The sequence below is a fragment of the Ruditapes philippinarum genome, unplaced genomic scaffold (genome assembly GCF_026571515.1).
Source record: "Ruditapes philippinarum isolate M1 unplaced genomic scaffold, ASM2657151v2 ctg609_1_1_1_1, whole genome shotgun sequence".
Lineage (NCBI taxonomy): Eukaryota > Metazoa > Mollusca > Bivalvia > Venerida > Veneridae > Ruditapes > Ruditapes philippinarum.
The window spans coordinates 195,084-211,398 of record NW_026853899.1 but is presented as its reverse complement, the minus strand read 5'-3'; the positions used below and the strand labels follow the sequence as shown (position 1 = coordinate 211,398).

The window sequence follows — 16,315 nt, the reverse complement described above, 5'->3', positions numbered from 1 at the left end:
TATTCGCATTCCGCTCCTCCAGTCTCTAATCTGTTTTTGTTTTTAATACTGTTTTATAACAGAGCACATGTGTGATTTGAAAGTACTTTCAGCACACTATGTTTTTGCTATATCGGTTGTCATACGTACGGCGTTTTGCTGTATTAAAACGATTTTTATGTAATAATCCTCACGATTAATCTACTGAGAGTCATCACACGTTTAAAATATACGAGTTAAAGTTTAGGTCAAATAAGTACATCATTATTTAAATGTTAGTAAAGTTATTGAAATCTCTATAAGAACATTTTATAAGATTTTTGTTTTTTAAAGATTTAGTAAGTACATTCTTTTCTTCAATTTTGCACATTTATGTATTTCTCATTAATATTGTATCTAATTTAAATGTTTTCGCACATTCTTATTATTTGTGCATATCTGCATATCAGCTAAAGTAAAATGAGTGTTGCATTGTATTACCATACTTAAATATTTGTATTAAAATGATTTAAGTTATTTCAAACAGGATTAATAACACAACATTGGATGACACTAAGACATAATTGATATTTGAACAACATAACATGCACATTTGAAAGTTCAATATTGCACATTCCTATAAGTCTTGGCATCTTTTATTAATATATATTGATTAACTATTCAAAAACAATAAATGAATGTTTCATTATAGAAGGATACAACGATAAAGTCATGTTAATATTCATTTTCCCTTGAACATTCCGTTTTGCTTTCATTGTCTTGATCTGTCACTATTGTTCAGACATACTGTATAATGTTATGTCTGAAGTTCGTATTAAATGTTAATATGATGAAGATTAAAATTATTGACTAACACATATCTAATGTTACTATAACAATGCTCCTACGAATACATTGTTCACTGCAACAACTTTTTGTATTTATTTCTAAACTGAGAATAGTTCTTACACTGTAACAGTTAAATGTTTACAAGTATTAAGGTCATTTACATCAAATGTTCAAATCTTATTTAATCATTACCGTTTATTACTAAAGTGCTTCATATTGTGTTCTGACAAGCGCCTATTATTTAAACTGCCAGATATCTAATCCGACTAAGTGCGTGGTTTGTGTGTAAAATAATATATTTTGACAGGTCCGAGCCAACGAGAAATTCAAATCTATAAAACATTTCTGATAGAAGAATAAGATTTTGTTATCAGCTAATGGAACGCCTCGATTCTATTACGATAAGGAAAAATCATGACATTAAGATTATTTTAAAATGTTTATAAAATATATAAATTGCAAAAAAATAAATTTTTGAAATTAGTTTTTTCCTTTTTTTCCAGACCAACGGAACCTCGATTTCCTATACAAATCGGAATTACGGGACATGTGGCATCAACTGGCGAGGTTTGATTAATTTGTTTATGCTGTAGATTTTTACGTCAAATTATTTACATATTATTGAAAATATAAAACAATATTACACTTTAGCCGTTGTAGAATAATAAGTTGTCTCAGAAGAGAAGCCTAATATCGCTTTTATTGTATTGATGGTACAAACTGCAAGGACACGGTCCTAAAATGTTTGTCTGTATTCATTTTCAAAAAAAATGTTACGTCAAATTAACAAAATATATGTTATTGTTTAAAGTTTCACTTTCTCATTACGGGATTGGCATGCTCGTACGCTTGCTCTCATCGTTTGATTATTATGCTGTTTTATGTCATCCTGTTCTTGTTTTATTCCCCTGCAAAGTGGTCAGATGACCTTTACAATGTCTGTATCACTTTCAGGAAAATCGATGAGCATGTTTTGTACTTGTATTTTCATAAATACAATGTTTTTTGTTTCAGCCGTTGAATATACCAGATGCTTACAAAGACCAGAGATTTGATCCAACGGTAATATTTCTTTATTACATATGCTTTTGTCACGTCGTAATTCGTGTGAATTGAGGCCGCCACACAAGCACTTTTATCAGTAATTGCAATTATCTTTGTCTAACGGATGCATGTCTGCAGACGATCTTTCTTCTATGTTATAATATGGATTCCTAACAAGAACAAAGAAACTTCATACGCAATTGTATTTGTTTTTATCTTTTGAATTCATTTGAAAAAAGTTCCAACAAAACTCAAGTTATCATTCTTTTCTTTTTGCGAAGCAAACTAATTACATGTAACAATAAGATCATGTTATATAGAATATTCTATTTACTTTTATGACATAATAACTTATTAGTGTTATCTGTGTTATTTAAGGCGGATGTGCAGACAGGTTTCAAAACAAAGTCAATTCTATGTATGCCGATCAAGAATGCAGAGGGTCGTGTGATGGGCGTTAGTCAACTCATAAATAAAAAAGACGGAACACCTTTCACTAAAAACGATGAGAATCTCTTTGAGGTATAATGAAAATGTTCAAACAGAATTTATAAAACAAGAAGTATTATTTGAATATATATTCTATTCTGTCATAGTTAACCTGGTAAAACTGTTGCTGGATAATTGCTGAGTGTTCTTTGCGTAACACACAAACTATTTATTCAGTTTACTCAGTTGTAGTGACATTATACTAAGTGTAAATTGCAATTTAACATTTTGCCATAATTGTTTTCAATTTTATACTTTAATACGCAAAACTATTTCTTAAAACTACATAATCCAAGGTAATCTAAAAATTAAAATTTTACGCATCAAATTGTAAAACAGTAGTTTATTCTTTTTTATATTTCAAATATTTTTTACAGTTTTGTCTTTGTCGTTATCAATTTTTGTTTGCTAATCACCATTTTTACAATGTCAATCTTTTTAAATATAAAGCTTATTCAACTCGAAGGAAATAAGCATACTCGTCACTTATAGTTTCTGCAGTGAGACTTGCGTCGTAGGCCCAGTATAGACTTACTTTGGAATTAAGAATACCAGCTAATCCGGGGGTACAAACAAACTTTTTAACAGTTATAGCTTCGAAATTAAGCGCAACAGATTGACTTATCTATTGTGACCGATGGTGCACCGTGCAGCTATAACACGGTAAAAGTTTGTTTGTACCTGGGGGAGTAGCTTTGAAAAATCCACACTTGCCTAGTTCCATCTGTTGACAACGAATAGCTTCCGTTTAAGAGGATAACAAATAAAATTGCAATCTATATAGGAATAAGGAATGGGAAAACATGCATTTTTCTGCTTTTATATCAACCTAAATGCCATTAACAAACCTCCATAATGAAGCATTACAAATGAAACACGAACTTATTGTCATCAGTATATTCCTTTCTATATCTTTGTCGGGCGGGCTCGCAACATAACACTTATTTAATTTTCAATATCCATCATATATTCTGTCATCATGAAATGATATAACCCGTCTTGCAATAATTGTACCGGAAGAGACTGTGAAAGCAAACGGTTTACAGCCGAGAAAATATATAAACAGATTTTCACTATTAACTGTTATCCATATAATATGTTATGATGGCAGAAAGTTTGGAAAATTTAGTATGTTTATGAACATAGCATGCCGTCTTTAAAAAGGGTTCGAATAATGATTTCATCGTAAAGACTTTTCAAAATAAGCTTTCACGCTTGTTATTGGTGGCAGATTTGTATGATAAAGATGATTTCTTTTTTGTCATAATTATTCTGTTATTTTTGCAGGCATTTGCAATATTTTGTGGAATGGGAATTTATAATACTCATATGTATGAAACTGCAGTAAGGGCCAGTGCAAAACAACGGGTAGCTATAGAAGTGTTATCCTATCACGTATCAGCACCGTCGGACGAATGTGCAAAAGTTAAGGTAAACATATCTATCAGTTCTACGGGTGTTGAATTTTGATTTACAACTTTTAAGAGATGTCATTATTTAAATAAATTCAAGACACAGATGTCCATACTGCATGGATGACCCGGCTCTGTAGGGAAAAATGTGGGTTATTACTGTCATTGTCAGTAAAGACCTTAATCGATGTTGCATATAAAATAAGGATGTACTGAAATACTCTTCATTGATATAGCGCTCACATGAACATTAGCGTATACTATCTATCACAACCATTTTAAGGTTAAAACATCAAGCACATTGAAACCTGTATTATTTAAAAAAAAACATAAAACCGGCTGGCTATTTAATCAAAGTGCATTCATACAGGAACTTCAAACCATGTGTGTGTTTGAGTCTACCAAACTTATTTATGGTCAGAAGGTTAGAGGTAAAGCTCATGATGACCTTTGTTAATTCTGTTTCATGAGTTTGCGATAATAGTAAATAACTTCAATTATGACATTGACACTTGTGTGGATGCATAAATATTTGTTAGGCAAATTTTCACGTTAAATGTGACCAGCTTTATATTTCTGTTTATTATCAATCACACAGAAAAAGGGATATTTTATAGCTTATACCTTTTAAACTGAATGTAATTATTTTTATTTACACATAGAACAATGCATTGTTACTTTTTGTTAGTATTTCAGAACGACATATTTGTTATGTTTTTTCAGAATTCCGTTATACCCACCTGCCAGGACTACCGTTTGCTTGACTACGATTTTAATGACTTGGCATTAGACGACGACGATACTATACGAGCTAGCATTCGTATGTTCATAGACCTTGACCTTCTAGAGAGGTTCAGAATAAATTATGATGTATGTATGCTAAATTGTATTAATGTATTGTGCTTTTCGCTCGCATTTGATATAATCATATAGAATATTAAGTTGTCTCACCTTTATGTTAACCGAAAGGGCGGAGTCCTGATGACATGGATAAATTACGACGGTGTAGCATGAAGTGTTTTATACTGCTTTTCATCCAAACACTTCACTTAATAAATGTAAGGGAGTAATAAGTTTTATTTCAATTCTATCAAAATATTATGTTGTCTCATATTTACGAGCCAAGTTGGCGCTACTATATTTCTAGTCATGAATCCGGACACGTACGCTGAGAAATTAATATAACTGCGCAGCATTAATGCACTCAATACTCACGTACTGTCTTAGAATTATGCGTTGTTCATTTATTATAGAGTTAAATGAGAAACATTCACTACTTTTTAGCTCACCTGTCACAAAGTGACAGGGTGAGCTTTTGTGATCGCTTTTCGTCCGGCGTCCGTCCGTCCGTCGTCCGTCCGTCGTCCGTCCGTAAACTTTTGCTTTAAATGACATCTCCTCATAAACCACTGAGCCAATTTCATCCAAACTTCACAGGAATGTTCCTTTGGTGGTCACCTTTAAAAATTGTTCAAAGAATTTAATTCCATGCAGAACTCTGGTTGCCATGGCAACCGAAAGAAAAATCTTTAAATATCTTCTTTTAAACAACCCTAAGAGCTAGAGCTTAGATATTTGGCATGAAACATCTTCTAATGAGTGTCTACCAAGTTTGTTCAAATAAAAGCCCTGGGGTCAAAATTGGCCCCGCCCCGAGGGGTCATAGATTTTCCCTATATGCATATAGTAAAAACTTAAAGAATCTTCTTTTAAAGAACCGTAAGAGCTAGAGCTAAGATATTTGGCATGGAACATCTTCTAGTGAGTGTCTACCAAGTTTGTTCAAATAAAAGCCCTGGGGTCAAAATTGGCCCCGCCCCAGGGGGTCATTGATTTTCCCTATATGCATATAGTAAAAACTTAAAAAATCTTCTTTTAATGAACTTTAAGAGCTAGAGCTTAGATATTTGGCATGAAACATCTTCTAGTGAATGTCTACCAAGTTTGTTCAAATAAAAGCCCAGGGGTCAAAATTGGCCCCGCCCCAGGGGGTCATTGATTTTCCCTATATGCATATAGTAAAAACTTAAAAATCTTCTTTTAAAGAACCCAAAGAGCTAGAGCTTAGATATTTGGCATAAAACATCTTCTAGTGAATGTCTACCAAGTTTGTTCAAATAAAAGCCCTGGGGTCAAAATTGGCCCCGCCCTGGGGGGTCATTGATTTTCCCTATATGCATATAGTAAAAACTTAAAAAATCTTCTTTTAAAGAACCGTCACAGCAAGAGCTTAGATATTTGGCATAAAACATCTTATAGTGAATGTCTACCAAGTTTGTTCAAATAAAAGCCCTGGGGTCAAAATTGGCCCCGCCCCAGGGGGTCATTGATTTTTCCTATATGCATATAGTAAAAACTTAAAAAATCTTCTTTTAAAGAACTGTAAGAGCTAGAGCTTAGATATTTGGCATGAAACATCTTCTAGTGAATGTCTACCAAGTTTGTTCAAATAAAAGCCCTGGGGTCCAAATTTGGCCCCGCCCCAGGGGGTCATTTATTTTCCCTAAATGCATATAGTAAAAACTTAAAAAATCTTCTTTTAAAGAACTGAAAGCGCTAGAGCTAAGATATTTGGCATGAAACATCTTCTAGTGAATGTCTACCAAGTTTGTTCAAATAAAAGCCCTGGGGTCTAAATTGGCCCGGCCCCGGGGGGTCATTGATTTGCCCTATATGCATATAGTAAAAACTTAAAAAATCTTCTTTTAAAGAACTGTAAGAGCTAGAGCTTAGATATTTGGCATGAAACATCTTCTAGTGAATGTCTACCAAGTTTGTTCAAATAAAAGCCATGGGGACTAAATTGGCCCCGCCCCAGGGGGTCATTGATTTTCCCTATATGCATATAGTAAAAACTTAAAAAATCTTCTTTTAAAGAACCGTCACAGCAAGAGCTTAGATATTTGGCATAAAACATCTTATAGTGAATGTCTACCAAGTTTGTTCAAATAAAAGCCCTGGGGTCAAAATTGGCCCCGCCCCAGGGGGTCATTGATTTTTCCTATATGCATATAGTAAAAACTTAAAAAATCTTCTTTTAAAGAACTGTAAGAGCTAGAGCTTAGATATTTGGCATGAAACATCTTCTAGTGAATGTCTACCAAGTTTGTTCAAATAAAAGCCCTGGGGTCCAAATTTGGCCCCGCCCCAGGGGGTCATTTATTTTCCCTAAATGCATATAGTAAAAACTTAAAAAATCTTCTTTTAAAGAACTGAAAGCGCTAGAGCTAAGATATTTGGCATGAAACATCTTCTAGTGAATGTCTACCAAGTTTGTTCAAATAAAAGCCCTGGGGTCTAAATTGGCCCGGCCCGGGGGGACATTGATTTGACCTATATGCATATAGTAAAAACTTAAAAAATCTTCTTTTAAAGAACTGTAAGAGCTAAAGCTTAGATATTTGGCATGAAACATCTTCTAGTTAATGTCTACCAAGTTTGTTCAAATAAAAGCCCTGGGGTCAAAATTGGCCCCGCCCCAGGGGGTCATTGATTTTCCCTATATGCATATAGTAAAAACTTAAAAATTCTTCTTTTAAAGAACCCAAAGAGCTAGAGCTAAGATATTTAGCATGAGACATGTTCTAATGGGTGTCTACCAAGTATGTTCAAATAAAAGCCCTGGGGTCAAAACTGGCCCCGCCCGGGGGTCATTGATTTTCCTTATATGTGTATAGCAAAAACTTAAAAATCTTCTTTGAAAAAACCCAAATAGCTAGAGTTTAGATATTAAGCATGAAACATCTTTAAGTAAATATCTACAAAGTTTGTTCAAATAAAAGCCCAGGGGTCAAAACTGGCCCTGCCCGAGGGGTGTCATTGTTTTTAACTATATGTGTATAGTAAAAACTTAAAAAATCTTCTTTTAAAAAACCTAATGAGCTAGAACTTAGATGTTTTGCATGAAACATCTTCTTATGGGTGTCTACCAAGTCTGTTCAAATAAACAAATAAAAGTACTTGGGTAAAATTGGGCCGGGGGGGGGGGGGCTATATACAGGTGAGCGACCTCAGGGCCATCATGGCCCTCTTGTTTATAAATATCAACTTAATTAAAATAAATGTTTTAATTAAATGAAAATCACTGCTTATACATATTAACATATAAACCTAATACATATGAGAATGTAAAAATAACAACAAATCGATCTATATTTTCTTAAACTTTCTCGCTTAATAAACAATATAATTATTACATTGAACTCAACAAAATTTGGTAGGATTTAGTTCAGCAATATTTACGTCAAACACAATGTATACATTTATGTTTTCAGACTCTATGCAGATGGTTATTATCTGTGAAAAAGAATTATCGAAATGTTACATATCACAATTGGCGACACGCATTTAATGTAGCACAAACCATGTTCTGTTGCCTCAAAGTGAGTATCGTTTTTTTCCTAATTACTTGCTTATCCTGATTAACTTAAAATACGAGTAACTTTTGAATGGCCAGGTCCTTGTATGAATGTGTTCTTTCATAATCCAAACGATAAATATGTATCATTTAAACAAAAGCGTTCGTTAAGAAAATATAAGACAATTGTTCGGATATCAAATCATATACTGGGAAATAAACAGGTCATTTATAAATGAAATATATCATTTTCATTAATGGATGTCTATTAATAATATATTTTCGTTGTCAGATTAAATATGAAAATCAAGAAAGATGATATTTTTCTTATATTTGCATATTAGAAAGGTCAACTAGGGAACGTTTTGAGCGACGTAGAAAGTCTTGCTCTTGTTGTCGGATGTCTATGCCATGACCTTGACCACAGAGGCACAAATAATCAATTTCAAATCAAGTAAGTGCTTCATTTATTCAGTATTTATGCCCCCTAGCTTATTGTAATTTAACAATCCTTCCTTATGTCAACCATAACTTGACTTATCCTCGACGTTGTAACGGAATTAGGGTCAGTGGGTAACGTCACTGGTTATCAACAAGATGTTTACACTTTTGTCAAACAGCCTTGAATTGTTGACTGATGTGTTGCATATTTAATAGGTTATATCTTGGAGTATCCCATTTATCGTGGGGTAAGGCGTCATTGGGTGAGATGTTAATGTACATTACATATACTTTTATTGGATATCATATCGTAATAAATTTACATTTGAAATGTCCCAAATCATAACTGACTGAATGGGTAAACCATTTTGGCAATATGATTTCTTGGCCAAGGGCAAACACAGGTACTTGTTTCAGTTTAAAATGAAGTGTTAACTCGATGGAATGGATATTAAAGCATGTTTTAAAGAAATGGCATAATGCATAACCGTATACTTTTCCAAGCTTAAATTGATTTTTATAACATGTAACATGTAAAATTACTAATTGCTTGACATAGATTTTTTTGCAATATTTTGCACTCTTAATCCTCACTTTTTGCAAGCACTAAACAGTATTTTCCATGCATTTATAATTAAGATATTATATAATACGAGTATTTCACAGTCATTTTTCATCATAAGTAGTCATTGTACGTATTCGGTGTTATTTTAATGTTCGGTAAATATCTCTTTGATGTTGTACAAGATCAGATATGTATTTTCAGAACAATGTCTGCGTTGGCGGAACTTTACTCTACCTCAACCTTAGAACACCATCATTTTGACCAGTGTATCATGATATTAAGTACGGAGGTAAGTTGTGTTAATTATTGTTCTATACCGTGATATTGTAATGCAAATAAAGCATACAGTTAATGATCGCATTGTGAAAAAAACGCTCCGTGTTCTAAACAGTAAAAGATGAACATGTGCGTTTGCGACCAGCATGGATCCAGACAGTCTGATCAGGATCCGCGCAGTCTGATTAGGATCCACGCTGTTTTTATATCAGTTTCTGTACTTAAAATAGGGTTTGTAAGCGAAAAGCATGGACCCTGATCAGACTTCGCGGATGCGCAGACTGGTCTTGGTCCATGCTGGTCTCAAACGCACTATGTTGGTTTTGTCATGGCGGGGCTCATTAATGTTGTTTTTTTCTTCAGGGCAATGAAATATTATCGGGATTATCTCAGGAAGAATATGAATCGGTTATTGGTCTACTTGAATGTGCAATACTCTCAACAGATCTGGCATTATATTTTAAGTAAGTAAATATACATCATTATTTCATATCACATAAACATCGAGTCGTCAATGCATCTTACTTTTTCGGATAGAGTGTCCTTATTTCATTAATCTAGAATTAATGGTTTCAGTTCGGATGATGCGTCAACGAATTAAACGAATTAAAGTTATGATCTCTAAAAACATATGTGAAGGACATATGCCAGTTATCCTAAATGATATATTTAAGTTGCATTTATAATTTCATAAATATGTTTATAAATTAGACATAGAGGTGAGTTCTTCCGGCTTGTTGAAGACGAGACAACGGATTGGGATACGGATGAACATCGTGACCTATTGAGATCTATGATGATGACAGCGTCTGATGTTTCTGCTATCACAAAACCATGGGAGGTTCAGAAGAGGGTATATACTTGACATATAAATATCATTGTCTGTTTTATAAAGTCAGTTTATGCACATGGAATTATTTTAGAGTCTTTGATAAATAAACTTTGAAATGCACTTGCAGTTTTCTGTTAATTTGTAATAACATTACAAATATTAAATTGTGTCAATGTTTTACTATATGATTGAGGGAATACAATCAAAGGTTTAAACGCAAATCATTTTAAGGTATAAGGAAAGGATAATTAAATGTATATCTAATATTTTTAAGACAAATCCGTTACTTAGCCATACAGATATGCTCTACATGGTTGCAAGTTTTTAGAGCCGTTAAATGTTCAAGCTTTATTCTGTCTATTTATTATTTAACTGTACTTAACATCAATTCAGTTCTCACTTTGAAATATGTGAAATTGATATGTATGTTGTCAATCCGTTTTAAATAATTGAATTCTAAATCTTGTAAAGAAAAGCTGAACAAATATTTCTTTTAACTCTTACCACGCTAAGTAGCGTCAGATGTTTCTTAAGTGAATAACGAACATGCAAACCATGGCCCGACAGCACGGTTGTGCCGGTAAATCCTGGTTTGTACTGCATGCGTAGATCCAGTTGCCACTGGCTATAAACATAGCAGGCTTAATGGTAATTAACAATAAATCAGAGGCCCATTGATGATAATTTGATGACACAGTGCTAGGTGGATGTCCAAAAACATTCAAATAAATGAAACTGTCCTGACAAAGTTCAAAGTAAACATATTTATTAACATAAGGAAAATCTATATTTTGTATTTCAGGTTGCAGATCTTATTGCCAGTGAATTCTTTGAGCAAGGTGATTTAGAGAAAACACAGTTGAAAATTAAACCAATAGTACGTATGTTATCTATTTGATGTATTTTCTTTATATCTAAAGAGGGGCGTGGCCGAGTGGTTTCGGTCGTTGACTTCAAACCTGCCTCTCACCCCTGTAGGGCCGAACCGCGCAAATGTCGTCGGACTCTACATGTGACAAAACAATCCTGCTAGCTTACGAAACGCACGTGGTTCTGCTATGGTGCCCGTCTGTGTTTGCACCAGAAATAATGATAATGTACAGAGGGGTGCCTGAGGTCTTCCTCGGACAGTTAAGCCAAAAAAAAAATCACCATTTGACCTATACTGTGTTCTTGCGACGTTAAATGCAACCAAAAATATATCAAAAGCCAAGTTTAATAATGCATTAATTATTAATTTCTAATGATAGCTTTTGCTTATAAATAATTGTTTTTGTAAATACTAGGGTTGTACATGATTAGGATTATTGTGTTGTTCTAAACGAAAGGTTGACTTTGCAACAAGCGTTTTGTTTGTAGTTTTCATTTATGTTACCTTTGGTGTTTTCTTAGGAAATGATGGATAGAGATCAGAAGGACAAACTACCGGTTATGCAAGTCAGTTTTATTGATGCTATATGCTTGCCCATATATAAGGTACTTTTTTTTAACATATTCGTAAAATTAAAGATAACATTTCAAAAAGAAAATGGAAACTAAATAGAACATCCAATACTTCAATATTGAAAATCTTACAGGCCGGTAAAAGAGATTCGATTCAATGAATATGGTTAGCATTATTAAGTTATGATCTTCAGGGGCATTCTCCCCCCTATTTTCTATGTTTCAAAACCACAAAGCATTGTATGTCTAAATGAAAAAAAAAAGTTTCACCGGATAAATAAATATGAAATGATATTGATGCCGACATGTCTTTTTTAGGCAATTGTCAAAGTATCACCTAATTTGCAACCGCTGCTGGATGGATGTCAGAGAAATAGAGACAATTGGGAAAAACTGGCAAAGAGCATGGATAAAGCACAGGTTGATGAACGCGAACAAGAAACTGTCAAGCCGCACAGCTGACATAAACCGAAATGTGTGCTAGTGTAACGCACCCTGAGCACATAACAGTCATTCAAGGATAAATTATTGTTATCCAGGAACATTCATTAATTGAAATAAGATGATATTAAAAATTAACATTGGGGCAATGTGTAAATCTTTGAAAGATTATGTTATGTCAATACATTTTTGTTTGTTTACAGATGTGGATATAAGAAGTGAGTTGTGTTTTCAGATACTGTCTGATATTGTGTTGCAAAATGACATTGCAAACCATACGAGTCCCAACTCGTTCACCGTGGAACGGTTGTGAATTAAAGTGATGTAACGATCGATTTGTCTTTACACATATTTGTTAAATTTCAGCTACTGTAGAACATTACTTTCAAAGCATGACTCTGTGATAAACAAATAGACACCAAAGGAGATTTGAGACGGTTAAAGAAATATTGATTTTGAATTAGTTTTTATTTGCGTTTAGACAGAAGAAAATTCAACACTTATGTGATTTTCCCGTGTAGTCTTAACAGTAAATGTACGTAATTATGTCTTAATACTATCACTTTTTTTCACGTTATGATTGATATTCAGTAGCGTCGTAAATAGGGTTTGTGCTTCAAATTATTGAAACTTGTGGATGCTTGCTTTATCTGTGATAAAATTATGAAGAAATCCATGTTATTGGTGTAAGTTTTATTGTTGTATATGTATCACTGTAATATGTTATACTTGTATTTTTAACAGATATTTTCTTTATCTATTCACAAACCAATTGTAATTTGTTTTAAATCTATTAGTGTTTATTTGTTGACAATTACAACTTTAGCGAAAAAGGTAAACAATAGCTTTCATTATACTTTTAAATTCTTCCCAACTGTGTGATTCAGATAACGTTGTACTGCAAAAAAGCCAATAGTGTTAATCGAGCAGGATCTCCGTGATCGAGTGGTTAAGGGCACTGACTTCGATCCACTTGATCATCACCGCCTTCAGTTTGAGTCACGTCAGCCACTCGTTCCTGAAATAATGCACAATTGATCACATGAGGTCTTGTTCTACCAGAAAAAAACTACACATTGCAATTAACCCTACAGTTTTTATAAGCACAAAAAGTGAATTCATCTGTCTGTAAAATTTATTTTAATATAGTATGTGATGATAATTAATTGCTTCAAATTCTTCCTATATCTAAATTTGTACAGGTTTTTCTTAATAAATGCTCCGAAGTGTTAGTCGATTTTACCATTGTTAGGTAGGGCGATATTATTTTTTGTATACAATTTAAATACTCAAGTTGCTCCCGCATTTTTATGTATTATAAATGTATTAACAATTTTTCATTGTTATTAGATAAACAACCCGTTTATGAAAGTCTTATGACGTCTTTTATATTGCAAAAAAAATATGAGTTGATACTGAAGTTATTATTAATATAAGAGTGTCAGTTTTTTAACATATATATTTCTAGTTTACATATTTTAACTGCGCCCACCACTTTCTTCGTTTACATATTTATTATAGACAAAAACTAATACCGCATTGCTTTAATAGTGAGGAAATGGTGATTTTTTTTTCTTGTGTTAATTTTCAGATGATTCAAGATGCAAACAATGGGTGCTTTCCAACTATCTGTTATTCAATCGATCTGTTTTGTGATACTTTGTGTATTAAGTGTCAATATGTAATGTTTTAATATTTTATACAAATATTTCTGTTAAGATCGAAGACTGTTCAACTCTTATTAAACATCAAATACAACTATATGCTTGTTTTTTTATACTTCTCCATAAACAATGGACATTGAATTGTAAAGTAAACATTTGTGTAGATTCGAACAATATATGTTAATCATTTAACTAGCAGTGTGAATGTATAGTGCAATATTCGACGAGAGGTAACAACAGAAAACTTAATGCTATAAATTATGTGTGTCTTTTCATTAAGATTGATTTATTACGGCTTGATCTTAGGGTATCATCTCTATCTTTTCTAAATCACCATGACCACCTAGTACTTCAAGTGCACACCAGGGATACACGTTTTTACATTTAAAGCGAAAACAATGATCCATTGTATAGCTTGTCATTGATTTGCCACCGTCGAATATTTTCACAAGCAGGACTTTTTGTCTCAGTTACATCAAAATCCCTGATCAATAACATAAAAGTTGTAAACCTTTCTTCTATGATTTTTCATTTCATAAACTTGTACTACCTCACTTTATGCTAATAGAAGTTTTCGATGCGGTATGGCCAGTATTCATCGATGTGCCATTATTTTTACTGTTTATAACCCTTAGCTACATAAACTTTGCTAGTTGCATGACATGTTCCGATTTGACAAAACCCGATATTAAGAAATTATCTAAATATTCACGCCTGATTTAAAACATATTGCAATTCATAACTTACGAATCGTTTAATGTGCTGCATGGACAGATTTGTTTGCATGCAAAACATAATCTGAGCATTCGCTGTTGAAATAAAAGCACGTTTTATTGCAAATTCGTACACAATATATAATGCATATCATGAAATAGCGCTTTTTCAATAAGGTTGACAAAGAAAAATATAACGCTCTGGTTTCTTTTTTTTCTTTGCATTAGAATAAAATGTTGTACTGACGAGATTTTGCTAAAGGTCGTTGAACATGTATTAACTAGAATTCGAATGCCCTGATAACTGACCAATCCACATCTTTTTCTTGTGAAACATTCAATAACAGTTCTCGAAAAAAGTTCTCTTTGAAAATATAAGATAAACATGTTTTGACTCCAATCAAAGCAGATATATTTGAAATTCTACACACCTTAGGTGGTCACAGTATGAATATAAAGATAAGTGTCATTAAAAAAACTGGCATTTTTTTTTTAAGAAAAGACTTGAACAACTTCACTTGACCTGTAATAGGAAATGCACCTTCCCGTACACTGTTTTTTTGTTTGTTTTTTGTTTGTTTTTTTTTCCATTATTTTATTCAAATTAAACACAGTTTGTAAGAATTTCATAGATTTCATTAAATTTCTGTTATTAGAATATTTTACTCAAGGGTGACCATAGTAGATCTTTATAATTTTTCTTTCCTATTCTAATCTTTTATTCTTGTGAAAATGTCTGATTGTTTGATGATGAACACAAGCGTGTATTATTGAATATCAAACAAAATTAGTTCTATGTTTAGACAATTAATATAAATATATGCCTGCATGTATTAAATAATTTTGTGGGAAAATTCTATTTTATTTCAATTATTTTAAAGTAAAGGAAATTAAATATGATTTAACCACTGTGTTATTTTCGTTTCTTTACTTAATTGGCCCATGTTATGTAGTAAAGTATAATCCAAAATAGGTAATCAATGTGTTTTTTAAAAAAATAATCAGAAAAAATATATCATAGCCATAAGTATCTTATAAGCTGTAATAAATATAAAAATACAAAGAATTACTTTAAGATCAACACCGTACGTACGATATGATCGTTATCATAGTAATGTATCGTGTGTGTGTGTGTTGGGTTTATTTACCCTCGCCACCGGTTTAAAACCATATGGGCGAGCATACTAGTATGCTTCATTTATTACAGGGAAAACACTTTATTTAGTTAATATCTGCATATGTGACTAGTGAGTACAATATTTCCTGCCCCAAAAATGCAAAATAATTGCATTGGATGGGGCCGGAAAACGGTGGGATTATATCCCACACTAAGATTTAAAAGCTGTATTTAAAATTTAAACTTAAATTAAAAAGAGGGGGGGGAGACGCTTATACGCGTACGCCTTCATAATATAATAATGTATTGTTATGGTTTTTAAGCATTTATATAGCCTAACTTAAAGTCTGAGTAAAGGTTGTTTAGCAAATAAAAGATAGGTAAGATTGACTTTGATTTCAAAGATATTAAGATATTTGAGGGGAAATCTTCATTTATAAAGTTTGAAGTGCACTCAGAATGTGAGTTTCGTTTTAAGATTGTTTAAAAAGATAGCTCAATGGCATTTCCTGTATTAAAATGCGATCGGTAGTGTTACTTTCATTCCAATATCTCTCACAGGTTCTAGACGTTTCACTAAGAGCTGCGGAAATCTAACATCATTTTGGACGGTTGTATCTTATATAAGAAAAATGCTGATATTTTGTTTCAGGCAACTATTGAACATTAGCTAATGGACTAAAATTTTATTATTGTTTCCTGTCATTAAAAGAC

General features: G+C 32.7%; 1 protein-coding gene across 4 annotated transcripts in view; it reads left to right on the top strand.

Annotated features, from left to right (window-relative positions):
• The window catches only part of LOC132738298 (dual 3',5'-cyclic-AMP and -GMP phosphodiesterase 11-like), a 37,497-nt gene extending 23,627 nt beyond the window's left edge, over positions 1-13,870 (top strand). For all 4 annotated transcript variants that reach the window (XM_060725765.1, XM_060725767.1, XM_060725766.1 and 1 more), the window contains 13 exons: positions 1,311-1,374; positions 1,822-1,869; positions 2,230-2,373; positions 3,628-3,771; positions 4,476-4,622; positions 8,027-8,134; positions 8,454-8,563; positions 9,317-9,404; positions 9,755-9,855; positions 10,103-10,244; positions 11,026-11,100; positions 11,616-11,699; positions 11,985-13,870. In XM_060725765.1, the coding sequence (XP_060581748.1) occupies positions 1,311-1,374; positions 1,822-1,869; positions 2,230-2,373; positions 3,628-3,771; positions 4,476-4,622; positions 8,027-8,134; positions 8,454-8,563; positions 9,317-9,404; positions 9,755-9,855; positions 10,103-10,244; positions 11,026-11,100; positions 11,616-11,699; positions 11,985-12,128 (1,399 nt within the window). In that variant the 3' untranslated portion in view covers positions 12,129-13,870. The remainder of the gene's footprint in view (positions 1-1,310; positions 1,375-1,821; positions 1,870-2,229; positions 2,374-3,627; positions 3,772-4,475; positions 4,623-8,026; positions 8,135-8,453; positions 8,564-9,316; positions 9,405-9,754; positions 9,856-10,102; positions 10,245-11,025; positions 11,101-11,615; positions 11,700-11,984) is intronic.
• Positions 13,871-16,315: the final 2,445 nt, after the last annotated feature.